A 17523-nucleotide genomic window follows, 5' to 3' on the forward strand; every position below is an offset into this window, starting at 1 on the left:
CTGTCATTTTGGATTGAATTTATATGATATTGCTCAGTTTCACCATTTGAAAAGTCTTTGGGCAATTTTCATTAAATCATAAAGTTCGAGTTACATGCAATTTATGTTTTTTTCAGGAGTACAGCCACAGAGCAGTAATTCTTGTTGTCATCTTGACCCTCTCCTTTTGCTTTTACAACCTGCCTGATTGGTCAAAAGACCCTTATATCAGGCTGTATTTATTAAGAAGTGATGGAAATTTGTGGAAAAGCATGAAACATTTTATCAAACACTGAAGTAGGAACAAAACAATCACACTGCAATCACAAAAAGAACCATTTTATTTCAAAGCCATTTCATTTACAAATATTACAAATCTGCATTGTTTTGGGAATAAACCCACATCACATGAATAAAACGTTCCTCAACATAACTGATCAGTACTTATTTCAGATGCTGAAAGTTGAAGTGCTCCTCTTGTTTAGATTTTAGAAACAAGCTAGTTTACAGAACCAGTGTATAATGAGTTGGGCCAGTCCTGCTCTACAGGATTACTGGGTGGAATGAAATCCACAAGAATCCATTGTGGCTTTAAGATAATCCCATCAGAGCTGCAACAGTGCAACGTTACTACAGAACACCCAAGCCAGCTAACACTGATGAGAGCCTATAGTGGGAGAAAGGGGGACACATGACAGAAAAAGGGAGCACGCCTTGTTAAAAAATACTTAACACACAGATTTCTATTGTAAAAAACAAACATTTTCACAGTATTCTGCCAACAAAGCAGCACTTTATTTTATCATACTAGTTTACATTTTCTAATGTAAAAAAAAAAAAAAACGAATACTAGGTACACAGATAGAAAACTAAGTCAATATATGGAATTATGGAGAACCCATCTCCTGGAGTAAGTGTTATTATAAAGCTCTGAAACATGAATCCATCAGAAAATATATTTTCCCTGTATACTAATATAAGCCTGAGTTACCCACCGCAATTGTTATGCATGTCTATATGATAATACTGAATTAATATGAACCTCTTCTGCCTCTTTTAATTACCAAAGACTTGTTGTATTACTACCATCATTTCAATTTCTAACTAATATCCACCTGGTTTATTGGTTTACAATACTTATACACTGGTGTAAGCTGTTTTCAAGCCCAAATTTTAAAATTAAATTATCTGCCATTTTTTAATAATTGATTTCTTGTCAGCTATAGTGACAAGATTTATCAATATGGCATCAATAAGGAGCAAACTTCTGCCTCTCTGACTTTTTGACGCCAGGGGTGGACATTTTTGCAGTGTAAGGGGATAAACCCTGTGCTAAGCTGGAAGCAGCTGCTGGGTGGACAGCCAGGACTGGGAGAGTTTTCATGCCAAGCAGGCTGGAAACAGGAACGGCATAGTGTGGGTTGTGGATGGTTGGTAAGGTGGAGGGAGAGTGGACGTTAATGGTGGTGGGGGCTGGGGTGGTGGCCGCCAGGACGGCCATGGAAGTAGCTGCGGTGGAGGCAGTGGGAGCAGACTGTGAGAAGCTCATGTTGAGATCAACGGGGATCGCAGAGGAAGCAGCCTGCATGGTGTATTTAGCCATCTCTAAGCTGCAGGCCAGTGAGTTGAGATGATGGTGAAGAGGTTAAGAGAAGATGGTGGGGGGGGAGGATGAAAAGGGGGGGAGGAATGGGTGAGACAAAGGAGAAGAAAGGTGAGAGAGGAGAAAAACACAAGAATCAAAGAGGGAATGTGTTATAAAAGCAGAGACAAAAAGGATTTTAATGCAGTCAAGAGAACGGAGCAGTGAGCTGGAACGAATCCAGCCTCACCCTGAACACAACAAATCTCCCTCATACAACAGCATGCTGTTTGGCTGTCTTATCATCAGGCTACGACGGGAACCACCGCTGGACATAACTGCCCTCTGGATTGTCTTACCTGGCGTTGATGAGGTACTGGGCCACACTGATACTGGCCGGCGAGCCTGTGATCGTGACTTGGCGCATGGCTGAGCCATCAGTGGCACTGGCAATTTTGATGTGCGCTCCAGAGACCTGGCGAATCTCATTGATCTTGCTGCCCTGTCTTCCAATTATGCAGCCAATAAACTAGGAGGGTGAAATTGGAAACATGTAAATAACAAAACAGCTCATGTATCCAAGCTCTCCAGGAATTACTTCTGAAAATAGAAAATAGAAGCAGCTGCTGAACAACAACTAGCAGTTCTCTGTAGCAAAGACTGTTATTGTATGATCACAACAGCAGCAACTAAGTTTATGTTTGTTTGCCTGTTTAATTAAACTGAATCTGGATATACTCTTGTTATATTGCTCAGTAGCCTTTAATCTGGGCAATTTTTTTAACGTTTTGAAGTATCTGTTTATTCATTTTACTGAAAGTTGAATACATTCATGAGACTTTTGCATGCATGAGGTAAATATGATGGAATAGAAATAAAGGAAAGAGTGTCTGTGGACTGGACAAGCACCTCCAGGCTTTACCCATTATCATGTCAAATTGTGCTTGCGTATTTGATGCATGGTGTTGACTGACAATTTACGGTTTTAGGAAAGGTTACATGCTTGACTGTTTCGTGGCCGCGCACTTTGATTTCCTTTTCTTCTCCAGTTGCTTGGTAACACCAAAACTTCAGGACAGCACTGCTCCAGCCCACAAAATAGTCTGACATGCAGTCATATCCCCCACCCTTCTCACCCTCCAAAACTGCCCCTTGAAATATAAATAAATGAATAAAATCATATTTAAAACTATGCCCAGTTGATTATGCACTGATTGTAGACTGATTAGACAGTATCAGTCACAGAAAAAGAAATTCAATTTTTTCAGGTTCACTTGGCCTTACCAATTCTTAAAATCAGCCAAGTACTACCTCCAATCTAAAATGCATGACAAATTACAAAGTGCCACTCGTTATTTGACAAAAACTAAACTAAAATGCAAAAGCAACTTGTGGAAAACAAAATTAACTCCACAAATCAATAGCTTGTAAAATCCCTTATAGAACCAATGACTTAGATGGGTTGCTGTTTCACATTATCAGTGCCTCATCATTATCTTTGCCATTTTGTTTGTGGGTAATTGTTCAGGCAAAAATCTTTTAAATTCCTATTTCAACCTGGTCAAGATCTGAAACTACTGCAACACTGTTTTTTTGTTTGTTTGTTTGTTTGTTTTTTTGTCTGTTTTTTTTAATCAGACATTTTGTTGTAAAATTTTTGCTGTATTTGAGATTTTCCTTCTGTTTTATCATTGTTTTGCTGCATGATGCAATGTTTAGTCAAGCTTTAGCTCTTAGGTAGATACTGACTTAAAATACTTTGTTAAACAGATGAGTTCATGTTATACTCAGACTTCAAGATATCCAGGTCCCAAAGTCCAAATCATCAGCCCTCCACCACGACGCAGTTGAAATGAGGTGTTTGTGATGTGCATTATAGCTGGTCAGCTTGCATTTATCTCAGGTGACCGCAGGACATTGTTCCTGATTTCGGTTAGCATTCCTGCAACCTTGCAAGACACCTAAAGCGTCTCGCCTGCAACCCATTGGAATGACAAAGATTTAATATAATTCATAAGGACTTCATAAGGACCTGATTTTTATCAAATCATTATCATTATCATTATTATTTTATCATTATTATAAGTATGTCATGATCTATAAAACTTTAGATGTTAAAGGGAGTGTACTTTCCTTTTGACATGACTATAACAAGAACTCGAAAGTGACAGACATGGGCTTGTCTTTGTTTTATCACTTTTGTTTCAGTGTATAGGCTTGTGGCTGTCTGCTGAGTGTAGAAGACTGACATGAGAATGGTGACAGTCTCACTCATCCATATCTCAGAGAGAAATCGAATAAGCATATTTCCCAAAACTATTCCCCATAAAACCTATAACTAGAAACAGGACCACCATATCTGTCAGTAACCTAATTCCCATCACAAACAGTACAGCTATGTCATTGGTACTTTTCTTTATGTCATGTCATCTTTCTCATCAGTCAACAAAAAGGATAAATTACTTTCCACAGCTGAGAAAGTGCATGCCCCAAAACTTCTCATTATAGCCGTCCCAGAAAATTTTTAATGAAGTCAGTAGCACAAGGGTGCAGGTTTTAGTGGCTGAGCACAAACAATGTAGCACTTACATCATTAGGTATTGCCAGTTCTTGTGTACTTGTGGGGGCTGAAGCATCCAATCCTGTAAATTAGGACAAAGAGTATAACAGCTGGATAGTGCAAATAGTTTCTATTATAGCATAAGTCACCCTATTTTGACTAGGGTTAAGGTTAGGACATGAAAATGGCATATGATAAAATATATACATGGACAAATGCATTACAAATGTATTCTATGCACATATTTTAGATTGCTACAGTTATCAAAGCTACTTCTTAACTTAGCTATCACGGCACTCCAATCTAAATATTCAAAATACTGTAATGTGTTGTATGTAGTTAGTTGTGGCAGAGTATTTGAGTATTTGAGGGATGGTTCAGGTCAGGGATAGTCTGGCCAAGACTTTGTTAGATTTGGAGGAGAAATGTTGTGAAGGTGGAGGATTGGGGGTGAAGAGATTAGGATTTGGTTGTTTTAAGGGGTTTTTCTTTTTGGGGGGAGGGGAAATTGGGCAAATGGAGTAGAAATTTGGAAGGAAATTATAAGTAGTGAGAAATAGACAAATATTTACTCAAGTGTAAATATTGTGGTCATTTTTCACATTTCCCTTGCAGGGAAAGCTGACGTTTTTCTGTCCTTGTTGTTTTGTAATCACATTTCAGATCATATTTGCTAAGTTTTAAAATTCCTCATAATTAGAAAATTGGTAGCTTAACTTTAAAACTTGCCATCTTTTTCACTATTCTTTTGCTTGTTTTTTTTTTCATTTATCATATATCCATATGCAAACAGATGTTAATATCACTAGAAAGCATGACGAGTAATTTATTCTAAACACAATGCTGTAAAGCCACCATCTAAGAAAACCTGAGAGAGTTTGTAAACTCTGAGAGAACCAAAGCATCCTTGATCCTCGCAGAAGTGGCAGCAGTGTATTGATGGTGTGATTCGAAGAGGAGTGAAGACAGAGGGATAGATGGACTTCCCCCGGGGAGCCGTGGGTACGTACCAGGGAAGGTAGGGTTGCTCTGCCCAAGGGAAGGGAGGGGGATATGCTGCATAGCCAACTGGTGAAGCTTGGTCAACTGCAGGGTAGGAAGGAAGTTAGATCTAACCAATCAAACTGGATTATTTCAGAGGAGCTGACAACTACAATACAGAGCCAATCTGAAGTTCACAAACATCACAGACGGTGTCAGTGTGAAGAGATTCATTTCCCTCAGTAAGCATGCTGGCTTCAAGTAGAAGTCATCAGAAAATAACAGTCAGATCTTTGGCTACACAGCTACAACTGATTATAATGTCTGAAGATGGTCACTTCCATTTTAATCAATGCATGCTGCTACTGCGAGTTAGTGTTAGTAATGTCAAAAGATCAGGGTTACTGAAGTTTCATCTTCGCAGAAAAGGGCACATAGAGGGCATATTGGTGGCTTGGAAGGAGTGGGCAGGAGTAGATCATTAGAACGGATGTCAGTCACCTAGATGGTAATACTTACATCTTGATGTGCAAATGCATACTGCCCAGGAATTGCAAAGGCCTGCAAGGAATAAGAGATGAGATGTGGGTATAGGACTGGGCGGTGCAGACATGTTGTAACATGTCACCTGAAATGCGAAATTGTCCCACAATATGAAGAGTGTAATAGGGGCAGTGGAAATCCATTCCCTTCCACTTTTCCAGAGCTCTAATGTATATAGATCTGGTGGAATTTCATCTAAATGTCATCGGCTGCTTTTCCCCCTCTTTAACTATGGCAAGAAATCCAATATCACAAACAGATGTCTGATAGGTCAAAGCAGGCTGTGCCAAATTCAGGACAGCAGCCTGCCAGCCCGTGGAAAATATGAACTTTACACACGACAGGTTTCACACTGCAGGGCAATTATTCATGCAAATGCCAGTTATTCACATCTCTGCCACAGTAATCCTTGGCTGTGTACTTCTTAACATGGTTGGTGCATCATTATTCTGATAACAGTGTTTCAGTATGTACAACTCCTCAATATGGACATGTCCCTCTAGTGGTGAAAATATACAAAACAGAATGACATGTGTCCCTTAGTTGATATTTGTCTTATCTTAATCAGGTAAAGTCACAGCAATATTACTCCGTCATGTATACTTACTTGAGCAGAGTGTTGTGGTGCTAATACTGCATGGGCTCCAGCTGGCAGAATCTTAGGGCGGTAGGGAATCGTTGCCCCTTTTGGTGGAGACTGCAGAGACGAATAAAAAAAAAAAACAGAAAGAGAAAAAAAATCATGCACTCCTAAGGCTGAGGAATAACTCTCACTGACATAGTTGTATTTTATGTCCTATTTTATAACTCTCACTGAATATTTTTATTCCTCATTCATCAACTGTGAAACCTTGAACCAAAGAAAGCTGTGAGCAGAGCTGAGAAGAGGGTATATTTTATTATTTTGATCATTCGCTATGAATAAAATATAATGATTAAATGATCAAGGGGATCCATCACTCAAATTCAAGCTCTAAAATATCTGCTAATGGAATTATTTTGATCAAATCCATGACAGTGTTCAATGACTACCTATTCACAACACACAACACGTAATAACATTGGTCCAGAGTGCAAGACAATACAGTTCATAAATAAAGTCTGAAAATTTCACAAATGCTACTTTATTCTTTTCTTTCTTTACACAAAGAAGCAGCTTATAGCTGATTACATTAGGGGCCTTTTAATACTGAATCAATAGGCATTTGCCATGTCTGGAGCATCTGATCTGTTGCATGCAGTCTAAATATTTGTTACCACTGACTGACTTGTTGAAATTCCATTGCTAATACAACACAGATTTTAAATGAGAGCAATGTAGAAAAAATAAATAAATAAAACATCAGTAATATAGTCATTTTGTTTGATTTGAGGCAAGAATTTGCAGGAGAATCTGCATGATTTAACTGTTCTGTAGTCTACACGCCCACACAGGAGATCTTCAGCACAGTTAACCCAGAATGTCAAGGATCATTTGATATATTTAGACCATAACATCTCATCAGACATCCATACTGCTAAAAATAAACAAGACAATGAACATGAAAGTTGTAACAATTAGCAAGATGCTAAACATAAAAACAGTTTCGTTAGTTCATATCATCTCATAGAAAGATTAGGATGTTAAAATTGTCATTGGAAGGATGACTGCATGGTTTCTATCTTAAAATGTTTGCTTGCGGAGTTCAAAACGGGTAAGTCTATGCTAAACAAACAACCCTCAGCCTTCAACAACTTGTTGCAGGATCATTTGAACATTTAGCATTTGTGCTTTGACATTTATGTATTCACATCTGGCTACATTTTACATTTCTACATTTCCCTGTCATCGACTGACTTGATGATGTCTGTGTTTTACGCTGTTTTGGATATAAAAGACTTGAAGCAAATGAAAGATAGTAGACTTCTAGTACTACATTACTGTTTTTTTTTTTTTATCATTGCTGTCTTAAAATCTGTTGGATTAGCAATAGGATTTCAAAGGATTTGTTGTTTTCTGTCATCTAACCTGGAAAGATCACATACAATCTGTCACATTATGCATATATGTAGGAAGTTATATGGAGATTCAGGTCAGTTCAGCCCCTTTTCCCTCCAAACTATTATCTGCTGAACATACAGAATGACTGTAAGATGACAAAAGAGGCTTTGCAATCCTTATTTCTTTTCTACTTTGATGTGTATTCCACAGTGATGAAAAACTAATGTCATATTTGTGTTTCACATTTACATGATGTTGTATATCTCATCTGAGGACAATGGAAATGCCAGAGAAGCGGGTTGTATGATAAATTAATTTCATTTTATACTTGCTAATGCTGACATTTAATTTTACCTGTATTTGCATTTACTTTGTCTTTGTGTATCCTGTTATTACCTTTTGTGCACAGATAAAATCATGCACAAAACCTTTTGTTCATTAACCTACCAGGTCAACATTCTTTCCATGTTTAACCGCATACATTTAATAGGATGCTCTTATGATCCTATTAAATGTATGGGGTTTTTTCTTTTGTTTGTTTGTTTTTAGTTCTTCTGTTTTATTAACCACAACCTAAATAAATGTGACATATATTTGACACCTAAATAGAGTTGTTGAATGTGAAGGTCATCTGCTGTCTGGCAGTGCTCACCTCCAGCATCACAGAGCAGATGTGCCTTACACACTGAGTGATGGCCTGCGGAGTTCCTGAGATTGTGACAGCCCTTTCCGTAGAGTCCGGCAGCATGTCTCCTGCCACCTGAACCTGAGCGCCCGTGGTCTTTACATCAGCAGAAAACAGAAGAAACAAAAGGCCATTTATTTCTGAAAAGAGCACACTATCGCCCATACTGAAGTTCTGTTTCGAGCACCCACAAATAACCCCGAGCACATTTAAACATGCAGAGAGCAGATGCGAGCAAAATGGCAATGTGTGCTCCAAAATTTGAAGAGGCTCACAAAATATTGTCCATACAGAGTATTCAAACTTCACCAGTCCTGACAGGTATAATGAAAGGAATTTTCACAAAATAAAAACACACATTTTAAGGCAGAGAAAAGTAAGAAATGTTTGACTGGAGATTTGGTACTCAAGGTTTCAAAGCACCAGGGAGGAGGTTTTCTGTTCCTGTTTGGGGACAGAAAAACAACTTCCTGCTGGAAAATAAAAATGAAGAAGACTCCTACCTCTCTGATCTCTTTGATCTTCGAACCTCCTTTGCCAATCAGTGAGCCACACTGGCTCCCTGGGAAAACCAGACGAAGTGTCACAGGTGGCTTGCTTGTCACGTTGCTGTTTGTCATTGCTGCAGTAATGTCCTGAGGGAAAATTCAAAATTATGTTCCAATTTTTTCAGTGTTGACTGTAGATTATCAGCTTTATTTGACACCTTCTTCATGTTGTTTTCGCATGACTGAAGAAAAGTTGTGTTCGCTTTCTTTAAGGCAGGAAAATTCTCAGATTTTTCTTCTAAACTTGCAAACATATGGTGATGTGTGGATAAAAAAAATAACTGCAACAGATTATTTGCACATCTGTTTCGTCGTACCTCCTCAAACTTCTGTGCAATCATGGAGAAAGCTCTGAAAATTCCCTCAGTGGGTCCTGTGATGGTGACTATTCTCTCTGGAGAAGATCCTTCTGATATGTTGATGCGAGCTCCACTCTAGAAACCCAAGTTTACATGTATTGCAGCTTTGATTTGCTGTAACTAATCTGTCAGAATGCATTTAAAAATATGTCTTTTCACTGTGAGATGTCGAAGTAAATGCTCACCTCCTCCCTCATTTTCTTTACTGTCTCTCCTTTCTGTAAGCACACAAGAAGATAGCCAGCTTGATTAGTTTTAGTGTGAGATAATGAGACAATCTGAAAAATCTTTAAGGATTTATGAATACACATGGATTGTACATTAAATCTACCTTCCCAATTATACTGCCAACTTCCTGTGGGAAAAAAACAGAAGAATATGAGCAAGAAGCAACATATGGATTATCAAATTTAGAGAAGAATGTAAATAATTCCGCCACATGATGGGTCATTACAAAAACTAAATACACAGATCTCTTTGACAATTTACACAGCTGTTGATTACCTTTCCATGCATCAGCAGCCTTAGCGTCAGTGTAACATTCAGACTCCCATCTGAAGCCATTTCTTCTTTGTCAGACATGCCCCGTATTTTCAAAGCGTCAAAGTAAATACTCTGCAACAAGAGAGACATTGTCTGCGTGTCACAAGTAGTTTAATGTTTTCAGGATGGTGAGGAAATGATGTGTAAAATTGAAGAGGAAATCAGCCAGATCCCAGGGCAAATTCTGTTTGTACGAATCTGTAATCATTTTTGGTGTGTTGAAGCCTTCCTCAGGTATCATAGTAGGAGTGTAATTTTGAAATAAAATTGTGTGGTGTTCATTTTTGTTGAGCTTTGTTTTGATTAAATACAATTAAGTTGAGACAACGTAGTTGCTGGTGTTAACTGGCTTGAGAGATAATTACACAGGTACAATATGAAATGAATCTTCCTGTGCTCAGCAGGAATTTTCTTGGTAAGAGTTCCCGGACAGAACAAGTATAAAATCATCCAAGAAGCAAGCTGGTGACATCACTGTTAAATCTAACTATGATATATCTCCACTTGAATTGTTACAGACCATTAACTCAGCTATAGTTACTGCAGACTGAGCGGAACATTTTCCAAAGTTTCAGGTCTCGCTTCTTTTTTTTTTTTTTTTTTTGCTGCTATAAGGAGCCAAATACTCCATTTTTAAAACAAATTATCATGAGACTGATGCTCTCAGAGGAGTTATAAACCATTGTCTTCTGATCATGTTGTTGTGAGTGAAGAAAGATAACACTATCACCAGGCACAATCTTCCCACGAGACGGTGTCTTTAGTTCCAGCTAAATACAAGTTGTGTGACTCTCTCGGATAAGATAAGACATAAAGGAAGTCACTTGTGTTGTGGAGGCCTGATAATCAAGTGATGTGTGTGTGGTTGTGTGTGAGACTTAATGGCACGCAGACACCACACAGTGTCGCTTCTGTTGTGGCTGCGTATCCAATTCTTTGTATTTGTGGAACAAATAAAGAATGTCTGGACACAGTGCGGGACAGGCAGCTTATTGGACCATAACAGACAGAGAGATGACTCCCGCTCTAAAGAACCAAGGTCACAGTGTTTATTGGATCAGCATAGTTCCAACAAATGATTTCTTCCATTTGCTTTGAGGACAGAAATAATTTTGAAGTCATAAACAATTTAAATAGGAAAGAAGTAATTCAACTTGATGTTACTAGGACTTTGGACCTAGTAAGTCATTACATGTGAACATAAAAGCTTAATGTAAATGATGGATTTACTTGCTGAGAACTTGGCATAAGGGGTAAGAACATGATGGTATACAGTTGGGAACTGTGTATAGGGTGTTGGCTGTTGATACAGAGTTTATGTCAATTCTATGATGATGTTTAAACATACCTGATAAATGTGAAAATTTGATAGTTCAAAGCGAACCACCATAGTGAAGAGACAAACACATGACACGCTGCCTCTGACTACCTACATATCATCCATACTCTATCCACTATGCAATTTGAGGGGCTAAGTTCAACCACTTCTCATGTCTTGTATTTTGACTCAATATAGCCACAGTTTCTTGCAATATTAAAGCCCTTTAGTTATAGTTCTCCAAGCTTTCTGGGGGCATTTCAAAGTTTGCCTTTGGACATTGACTACTGTTTCACCAATTTCTAGTTCACTCCACATACCTGCCTCTTTTCAGAAGAATTTGTTTTTTGTTTATTAAGCAACTTAATTCTAGCCAGACAATCATTCAAGAATAAAAAGAAAATACCTATCTCAAGGGACGAAGCCATATTGTGTCTAAGGATGACAAAACATTTGGCAAATAACTCTAATAATAATTCTAATAGGATTATATACTTCTCTTTACTGGCAGCCAGTAGCAAAGCTTATGGCATCCGTGTAATGCAAATGTGAACACAGTTTGACAGACATAAAATAATTTTTGCTCCAATAATACAATTCCCAAAAACATGATAACTTAAAACTTGCTGAATTTCAGCATGATTTGTAGTGTGCATTTATATGTGTAGTACAAAAGAAGTATTATCCGACCTACAAAGCTATTCCCAGAAAATGCTGCTGATTCATCCACTGTTTGCTAGAGTCTTATGAGAAATGGTCACAATGGAAGGGTAGCCATCAGAAAGTCATTCTTAAGAAAGGGAAATAGGGAGAAAAAGACTGAAGTATGCCAAATGACACAACAACTTGCCTGAAAATCTGTGACAACATGTCTGATAGAGCGATTAATCGTCCCTAGAACTTGGACCTCAACCTTTTTTAAGCAGCAGGGTATCCTCTGAACAGATAGCAAAACAAAGGATGTGTGGTAAGGTCTTTCAAGGAGCTTGGAGAATCATTACCGATGACTTCCTAAAGAAATTAAATAAGTTTGTTTTTCAGAGGGTTATTGTATTGAAAAATAAAAATGGACACACCAAATACTAACTTTCAAGCTAATTATTACGCGCTTTTTCTGTTTTTCTGGTATTATACAGACCTTTGGCCAGAGTTGTCTCATCCCCTTTATGTGCTAGTTGATAGTGTGGGGGCAGCAGTGCTTCATTTAGATAATCCCTCTTTAACAAATCACTTACTGGCCTTTAACAATTTAAATGCTCCTACTTTACCGTTTTTACTCATACTGAAGCAATCATTTAGCATTTAGCCCTCATAAATCCTCATGAGCCATCTCCAATCACTCTACATAACCAAAAATTGCCCACTTGCATCTCAGGAGTTCTTGCACGCAGTTGAAAATCTTTTGACCTTTACACAGGGAATAACTAGCTGCCTCTCTGTGCAAAGCTAAAGCTAAGCTAACATGCTGTAGCTTGTACTCCTCGCAACAAAGAAAAAATGTTCTTTTAAAACAAAATTATTGATCCTCCTCTAAGTCTCTCACCTGTGATACTTACACAAGTCAATAATTACAGAACTCTGCTGCTATCCCACACCTAAAAAACAAAAACCCAAAATGAATGTGTAACTCAAACACACCACCAAAGGCCCAAGTCAGTCACTTTAAACCTGCCAATATCAGTTAATTAGCAAATTGATCATATTGGTTTTGTTTATTGTTGCTATTTTTTAACTGTTTGCTGTAAACATTTGTTCTGGCACATTGCGGTGCTGTTAATGCCTGACTGAGTTTAGGGGCTTATTCTAAACAATATCATAAACAAGTGAGGGGGTATTTTTCTACGAACAAGAGCCATAGCTACAGCGTTTTACCCTGTCTATCATTATAAAGATACAATGAATACATCAAATAAACAGCAACATCTCCCTCTAATCCTATAGGCCAGGATTTGTTTGGTTAATGCTAAAACCCTTTTGACCTATTTCTGTCACCTCCAGCAAGTCAGCACTCAAGACTTCTGAACAAAACCCTTGTGCAGAACAGCACCCACAGAGTACACAATAAAACAGATAATCTAAGGGAAACTCTGCTCCCCGAACACTGACAGACAGAAGTCTGCTTCAGACAATAAAAAAAGAAGAATACGGGGCTTTAATCCTGGAGGGAAATGGAGAACAGCGTCTAAGTGGATTACTTGAGGGATTGTATTTGACAATGTTTTCCGAAGATGAGCCTAACACAAAGAACATTTCAACATTTTGAATAAACCTATACTATAATGATGCTTGTATTGAATTATATAAGTTTATTACTTAAAGTTTTGCTCCAAACAATCCTTTTAAATATACAAATTTTAATAACTTGTATTTCCATATCTATAGCTTCTATATCAAACATTTGTTGAGTACTTATCTTTATCACAACAAATGATTTCACCAACCCACTGAGAGTAATAACTCCTTAAATATCTTGAATGTTGACTATTTATTGCTTTCTGTGAGCCACCACATATCAGACTGTAAGCACGAGGTAACACAGCAAAGCATTTTGCCCTCAGCACAAAGGTTGTAATATCGCATTTTCATCACATGTCTGATTTGATGTGATGATTAATTCTTGCTTTAACTACCCAAAAGAAAGAGATCTATGAAGAAAAAAATACATTAGCAACATACCAAAGTACAGAAAATCAACTCGCTCAACTGATCTCAACCTAATAAGAGTCAGGGGTGGTGCATTAAAACAAAGCCACACATTGTTTAGCTTCCATTTAAAGTACAGAACCAACAACTTCAAGTTTCTTTCTGGCTATTCTACAATCTTACTGCAGTTTACAATAATTCACAACAACAATTTACAACAAAAACTGATTAATAAATAGCCAGAAGCCTGCAGTTGTTGTGAAATTAGAGGCCTGTAATGCAGAAATAATTATGAGTGTAAAGTACTGACCTTGCATAGAAAATTCTTCCTCCTCTTCTTTGGTTCTGGTATCTTCGAAATGAATGGCCTTATAGTTTGTAGTCCGTGTTCACTGTTTGCTCCCTTTGTTGTCAGTTATCCACAGAGTGGACAGATGGCTCCCTGTGCCCTCAGACCAGCTAGAGCGAAGGCAGGCTTTGCTATTAGTCCCTCAGCTTAGCCCAAGATAAGCCCCTACGCAGGGCAAGTGAACCCGCATCTCCCGTCTAATTCTCCCTGTCACAGCCACCAAAGAGGCGTTCCTCTGCATGAAGATCCACAAGCTGAGGAGGCCTGGCAGGGCAGGGCAAGAAGGCTCTCATCGGCTGGACACAGTCCAGCACAGACAGTCAATGTTACAGCACTACCCCCAAAAAAACCCACAGAAAACCCGGGCAGATCAAGCCTTTTGCAGTCATCAACACAGTGAAGAGAAGCTTTGTTTAGCACTGTTTCTTTGTGACTAATAACTCTGCATGACTGCTGTGTCCTTCATTAGATTTCAGAGAGCTTCCTGCCTGCACAAGCCAGATTTTTTCTTAAAACAAATCTCCCTGTATGAAATTGCTGCTTTGTACGACGCGCCCAACTAATTGAGGACTGGGAAGGACAATGTGGCGTTGGAGGTATTTAGTGATGTTAAGCACAATGTCTTCGTGGGGTGCTTCTCCCCCCTCGTCTCTCGCGGCCTCTGCCCTCCCCCAACCCAAGCCCTTTTGCCCTTGTAATGAGGCCATACTGGATACAATACAGTCCTTCTGCACAGAAAAATGTATTCAGCTGAGCCCCAAAATTGTGAAGGGAAATGAATCAGTGAAGCATAAGTGGCATATTTAATTACCATTCAGCACGTTGCACGGGGACAACAATGGCCTTAAGGCTGTCTATCAGACATCTAACGCAGACATATTACATGCACTTTAAAACTAGGATTTTATTACAACTCCAAGTTGTATTGGCATGATTAATAGGACCAAATGTCTTTAAAAGAACAGAACCAGAACACCTTAAAAGTGAGCCTACTTTCTCATATTTGAAGAGACTCTTTCAGGATACATATAACTAGGTTGGAAATTAAGAAATAAACATCCATAAATGTTTACTTAAATATATTTATACATGTGTAAAAGTCAAATAGCCTTCAAACAGAACCAAAACAATGCTGTCAACACTCTCAAGGGCATGAGTATGTGATAATTGTTTCCATGTCTGCAGAGATCATAAGAGGAGCTGTTATTTCACATCAATCCTTTTGGAATCGTTTTCTCTTCTAGTTGCATGTTGTGTGACAGTAAGATTAAAGAGTCTGGGATTATATGTAACTGGATTACTGCAAATTAATTACTGCGGTTTGCTGCTGTTACAGTTACAGTTACTGACAGCAGATTACATGTGTCTGAATATTGAGGATAATTCAGTCAATGTATTGCAAATTTTTCATCCTCATCTGTGATTTGCTCATTTTAAATAGGTCTAAAATATAATGATCATAACCGGATTTATTTAAAAATTATTGTTTTTAAATGGCCTTTTAAATACCAGTCAGCTTTGATAATGTCTTCTGGGGATGGGATGCAGAAAAGTGATGTCTCATGCTGGTTACTGTTTCTAATAGTGTAAATGCCACAGAAAAAAAAACTCACTTTTTTATTTTAACTTTTTTTTTTTTTATTGTATTGAGTTTTGATCCTTTGAGACAAAATACAGCACAGTGACAAGGAAAAATGAAAGCAAAAAGGCCAAACCCGCAGGTGTTACACAGACATCCAAGTAATGTCTCACAAAAACAAAAGTAAAAAACATACAAAAACAAGCTACAGTGGTTTGTGGAGAAAAAAATGAACTTTCATCAGCCTTTACATGAGTCCAAAAAATATCCCAAGGGGGATTCAATCGACCAAGCATGCAGCTTCAACCATTGCATTTGCTCAAACCATTAAATCTGACGATACCTTCACTTTCCGGCATCTTAAATTCCTGGCAGCTGGGATCAACCCAGTTATAATGACAGAAAATTAGTTTTTTGATATTTGGGTATTTGGGATCTGTCCCTTAACAGATAGACAATGAGTCAATGAAATTACTGAACCAAAGCAGCAACCTCCACAGTTTTAACCCACAAACATGCACTAAGCTCCAATCTCTGTTTTGCACTTCCAACATACACTATCCTTTTTGAGCTTTAGTCTTGCTGAAGTATGATAATGTGTGTGTAATCTTGTGTGGTGTTAGTTTTCCTCTCACTCGTCGACTTATTTCCTGCCAGAGTCCTCAGCCATTTCTCCCACTGTTTTCAAGTCTTTCTTTACACATTAGAAGATAAACTACTAATATGAAATGGTTTGACAGCCTGTGAAATTGTAAACTGTGGGCTTTTCCTAGTAGTATGTTCAGGTACAACAACCTAGAGGGGATGTTTACATGCGCCGTGTAAATCTGAGTGTGATGATGTGTGCGTGTGAACGAGAGAATGATCCAATGTGTGTTATTGAACTCTAATGCTTTATACTTGAGTGTGTGAAGGTTTTATATGTATTCAAAATTTGTTTTTATTACATAAAGCACGTTGAGCTGCTTTTATATGAAAAGCACTTTATAAAGGTTGATTTGATTTGATATGAAATCATTGAAAACAGAGAAACTGCTTTTAAATTAGTGAAATATTTATTTGTTGAAACAAAGCCATTGAACGCAGCAAAGTCAACCTCATTAAATATTTTCTTTTTTGTTTCAATCCTGTAGCATTATTTTACTGTCAAACATAATACAACATAATCTGAAATCACATGATTGTTTGTTACTCTAAAATAAACTGCCCAACAACACATTATAAAAATTGCCACATTTTTAGAAATCCTCCTCAGCCCCAGCTTCAGCCTTGTGCAGTGAACATATTTGTGTGCATTTAAATTTAGTCTGCTGACTTCCAAGGCAATGATTACAATACTTTTTAGAGAACATATTGAGATTTCCACTAATCCTACACACACACACACACACACACACATTTATGTAAGTATTCATATATATGCCATTACAGCATCTGACCTGTTGGTACAAGATAGGATGGATTTATGCTTTCTTGTTTTATAGTGTATGCCAAATTCTGACCTTTTGTCTGAATGTTGTGCACGTCAGACCCAGCATGATTTGTCAAACTTCAGTTGTCCAATTTCGCAACTATTTCTTGTTCTTAGCTGACAAGAGTGGCATCCAGTGTGGTCTTCTGCTGCTGTAGCCTATCTGCTTTAAAGATGGATTGATTGATTCCTTTATTTCGAACAATAGTTAGTTTATAACTCAGACATAGATACAAAGCAACAAAATTAAAAGGTCACACATGTGATGCAAAAAAAAAAAAAAAAAAAAAAAAAATCAACAAAGGAGCAATCTACATGTTCGAAAAGGAGTAGGAAGAAGTGTAAAACATTTTAGTTCCTACCCCTTTCTTCTCAATGTCAATACTCCACATAAGATAACTC

At 37.9% G+C, this 17523-nt stretch overlaps 1 protein-coding gene across 1 annotated transcript; it reads right to left on the minus strand.

Moving 5' to 3' along the window:
- Positions 1-457: 457 nt before the first annotated feature.
- Positions 458-14177, minus strand: LOC306762736 (poly(rC)-binding protein 3). Its single transcript, XM_079249335.1, has 13 exons — positions 14033-14177; positions 9723-9833; positions 9550-9573; positions 9404-9436; positions 9177-9293; positions 8815-8946; positions 8279-8407; positions 6253-6342; positions 5622-5663; positions 5132-5207; positions 4151-4203; positions 1921-2090; positions 458-1589 (listed from the first exon to the last, which is right to left on the minus strand). The coding sequence occupies exons 2-13, from the start codon at positions 9798-9800 to the stop codon at positions 1229-1231; spliced, it is 1305 nt and encodes a 434-aa protein (XP_079105461.1). The 5' UTR covers positions 9801-9833; positions 14033-14177; the 3' UTR covers positions 458-1228.
- Positions 14178-17523: the final 3346 nt, after the last annotated feature.

The sequence above is a fragment of the Telmatherina bonti genome, assembly GCF_933228915.1.
Source record: "Telmatherina bonti genome assembly, chromosome: 11".
NCBI lineage: Eukaryota > Metazoa > Chordata > Actinopteri > Atheriniformes > Telmatherinidae > Telmatherina > Telmatherina bonti.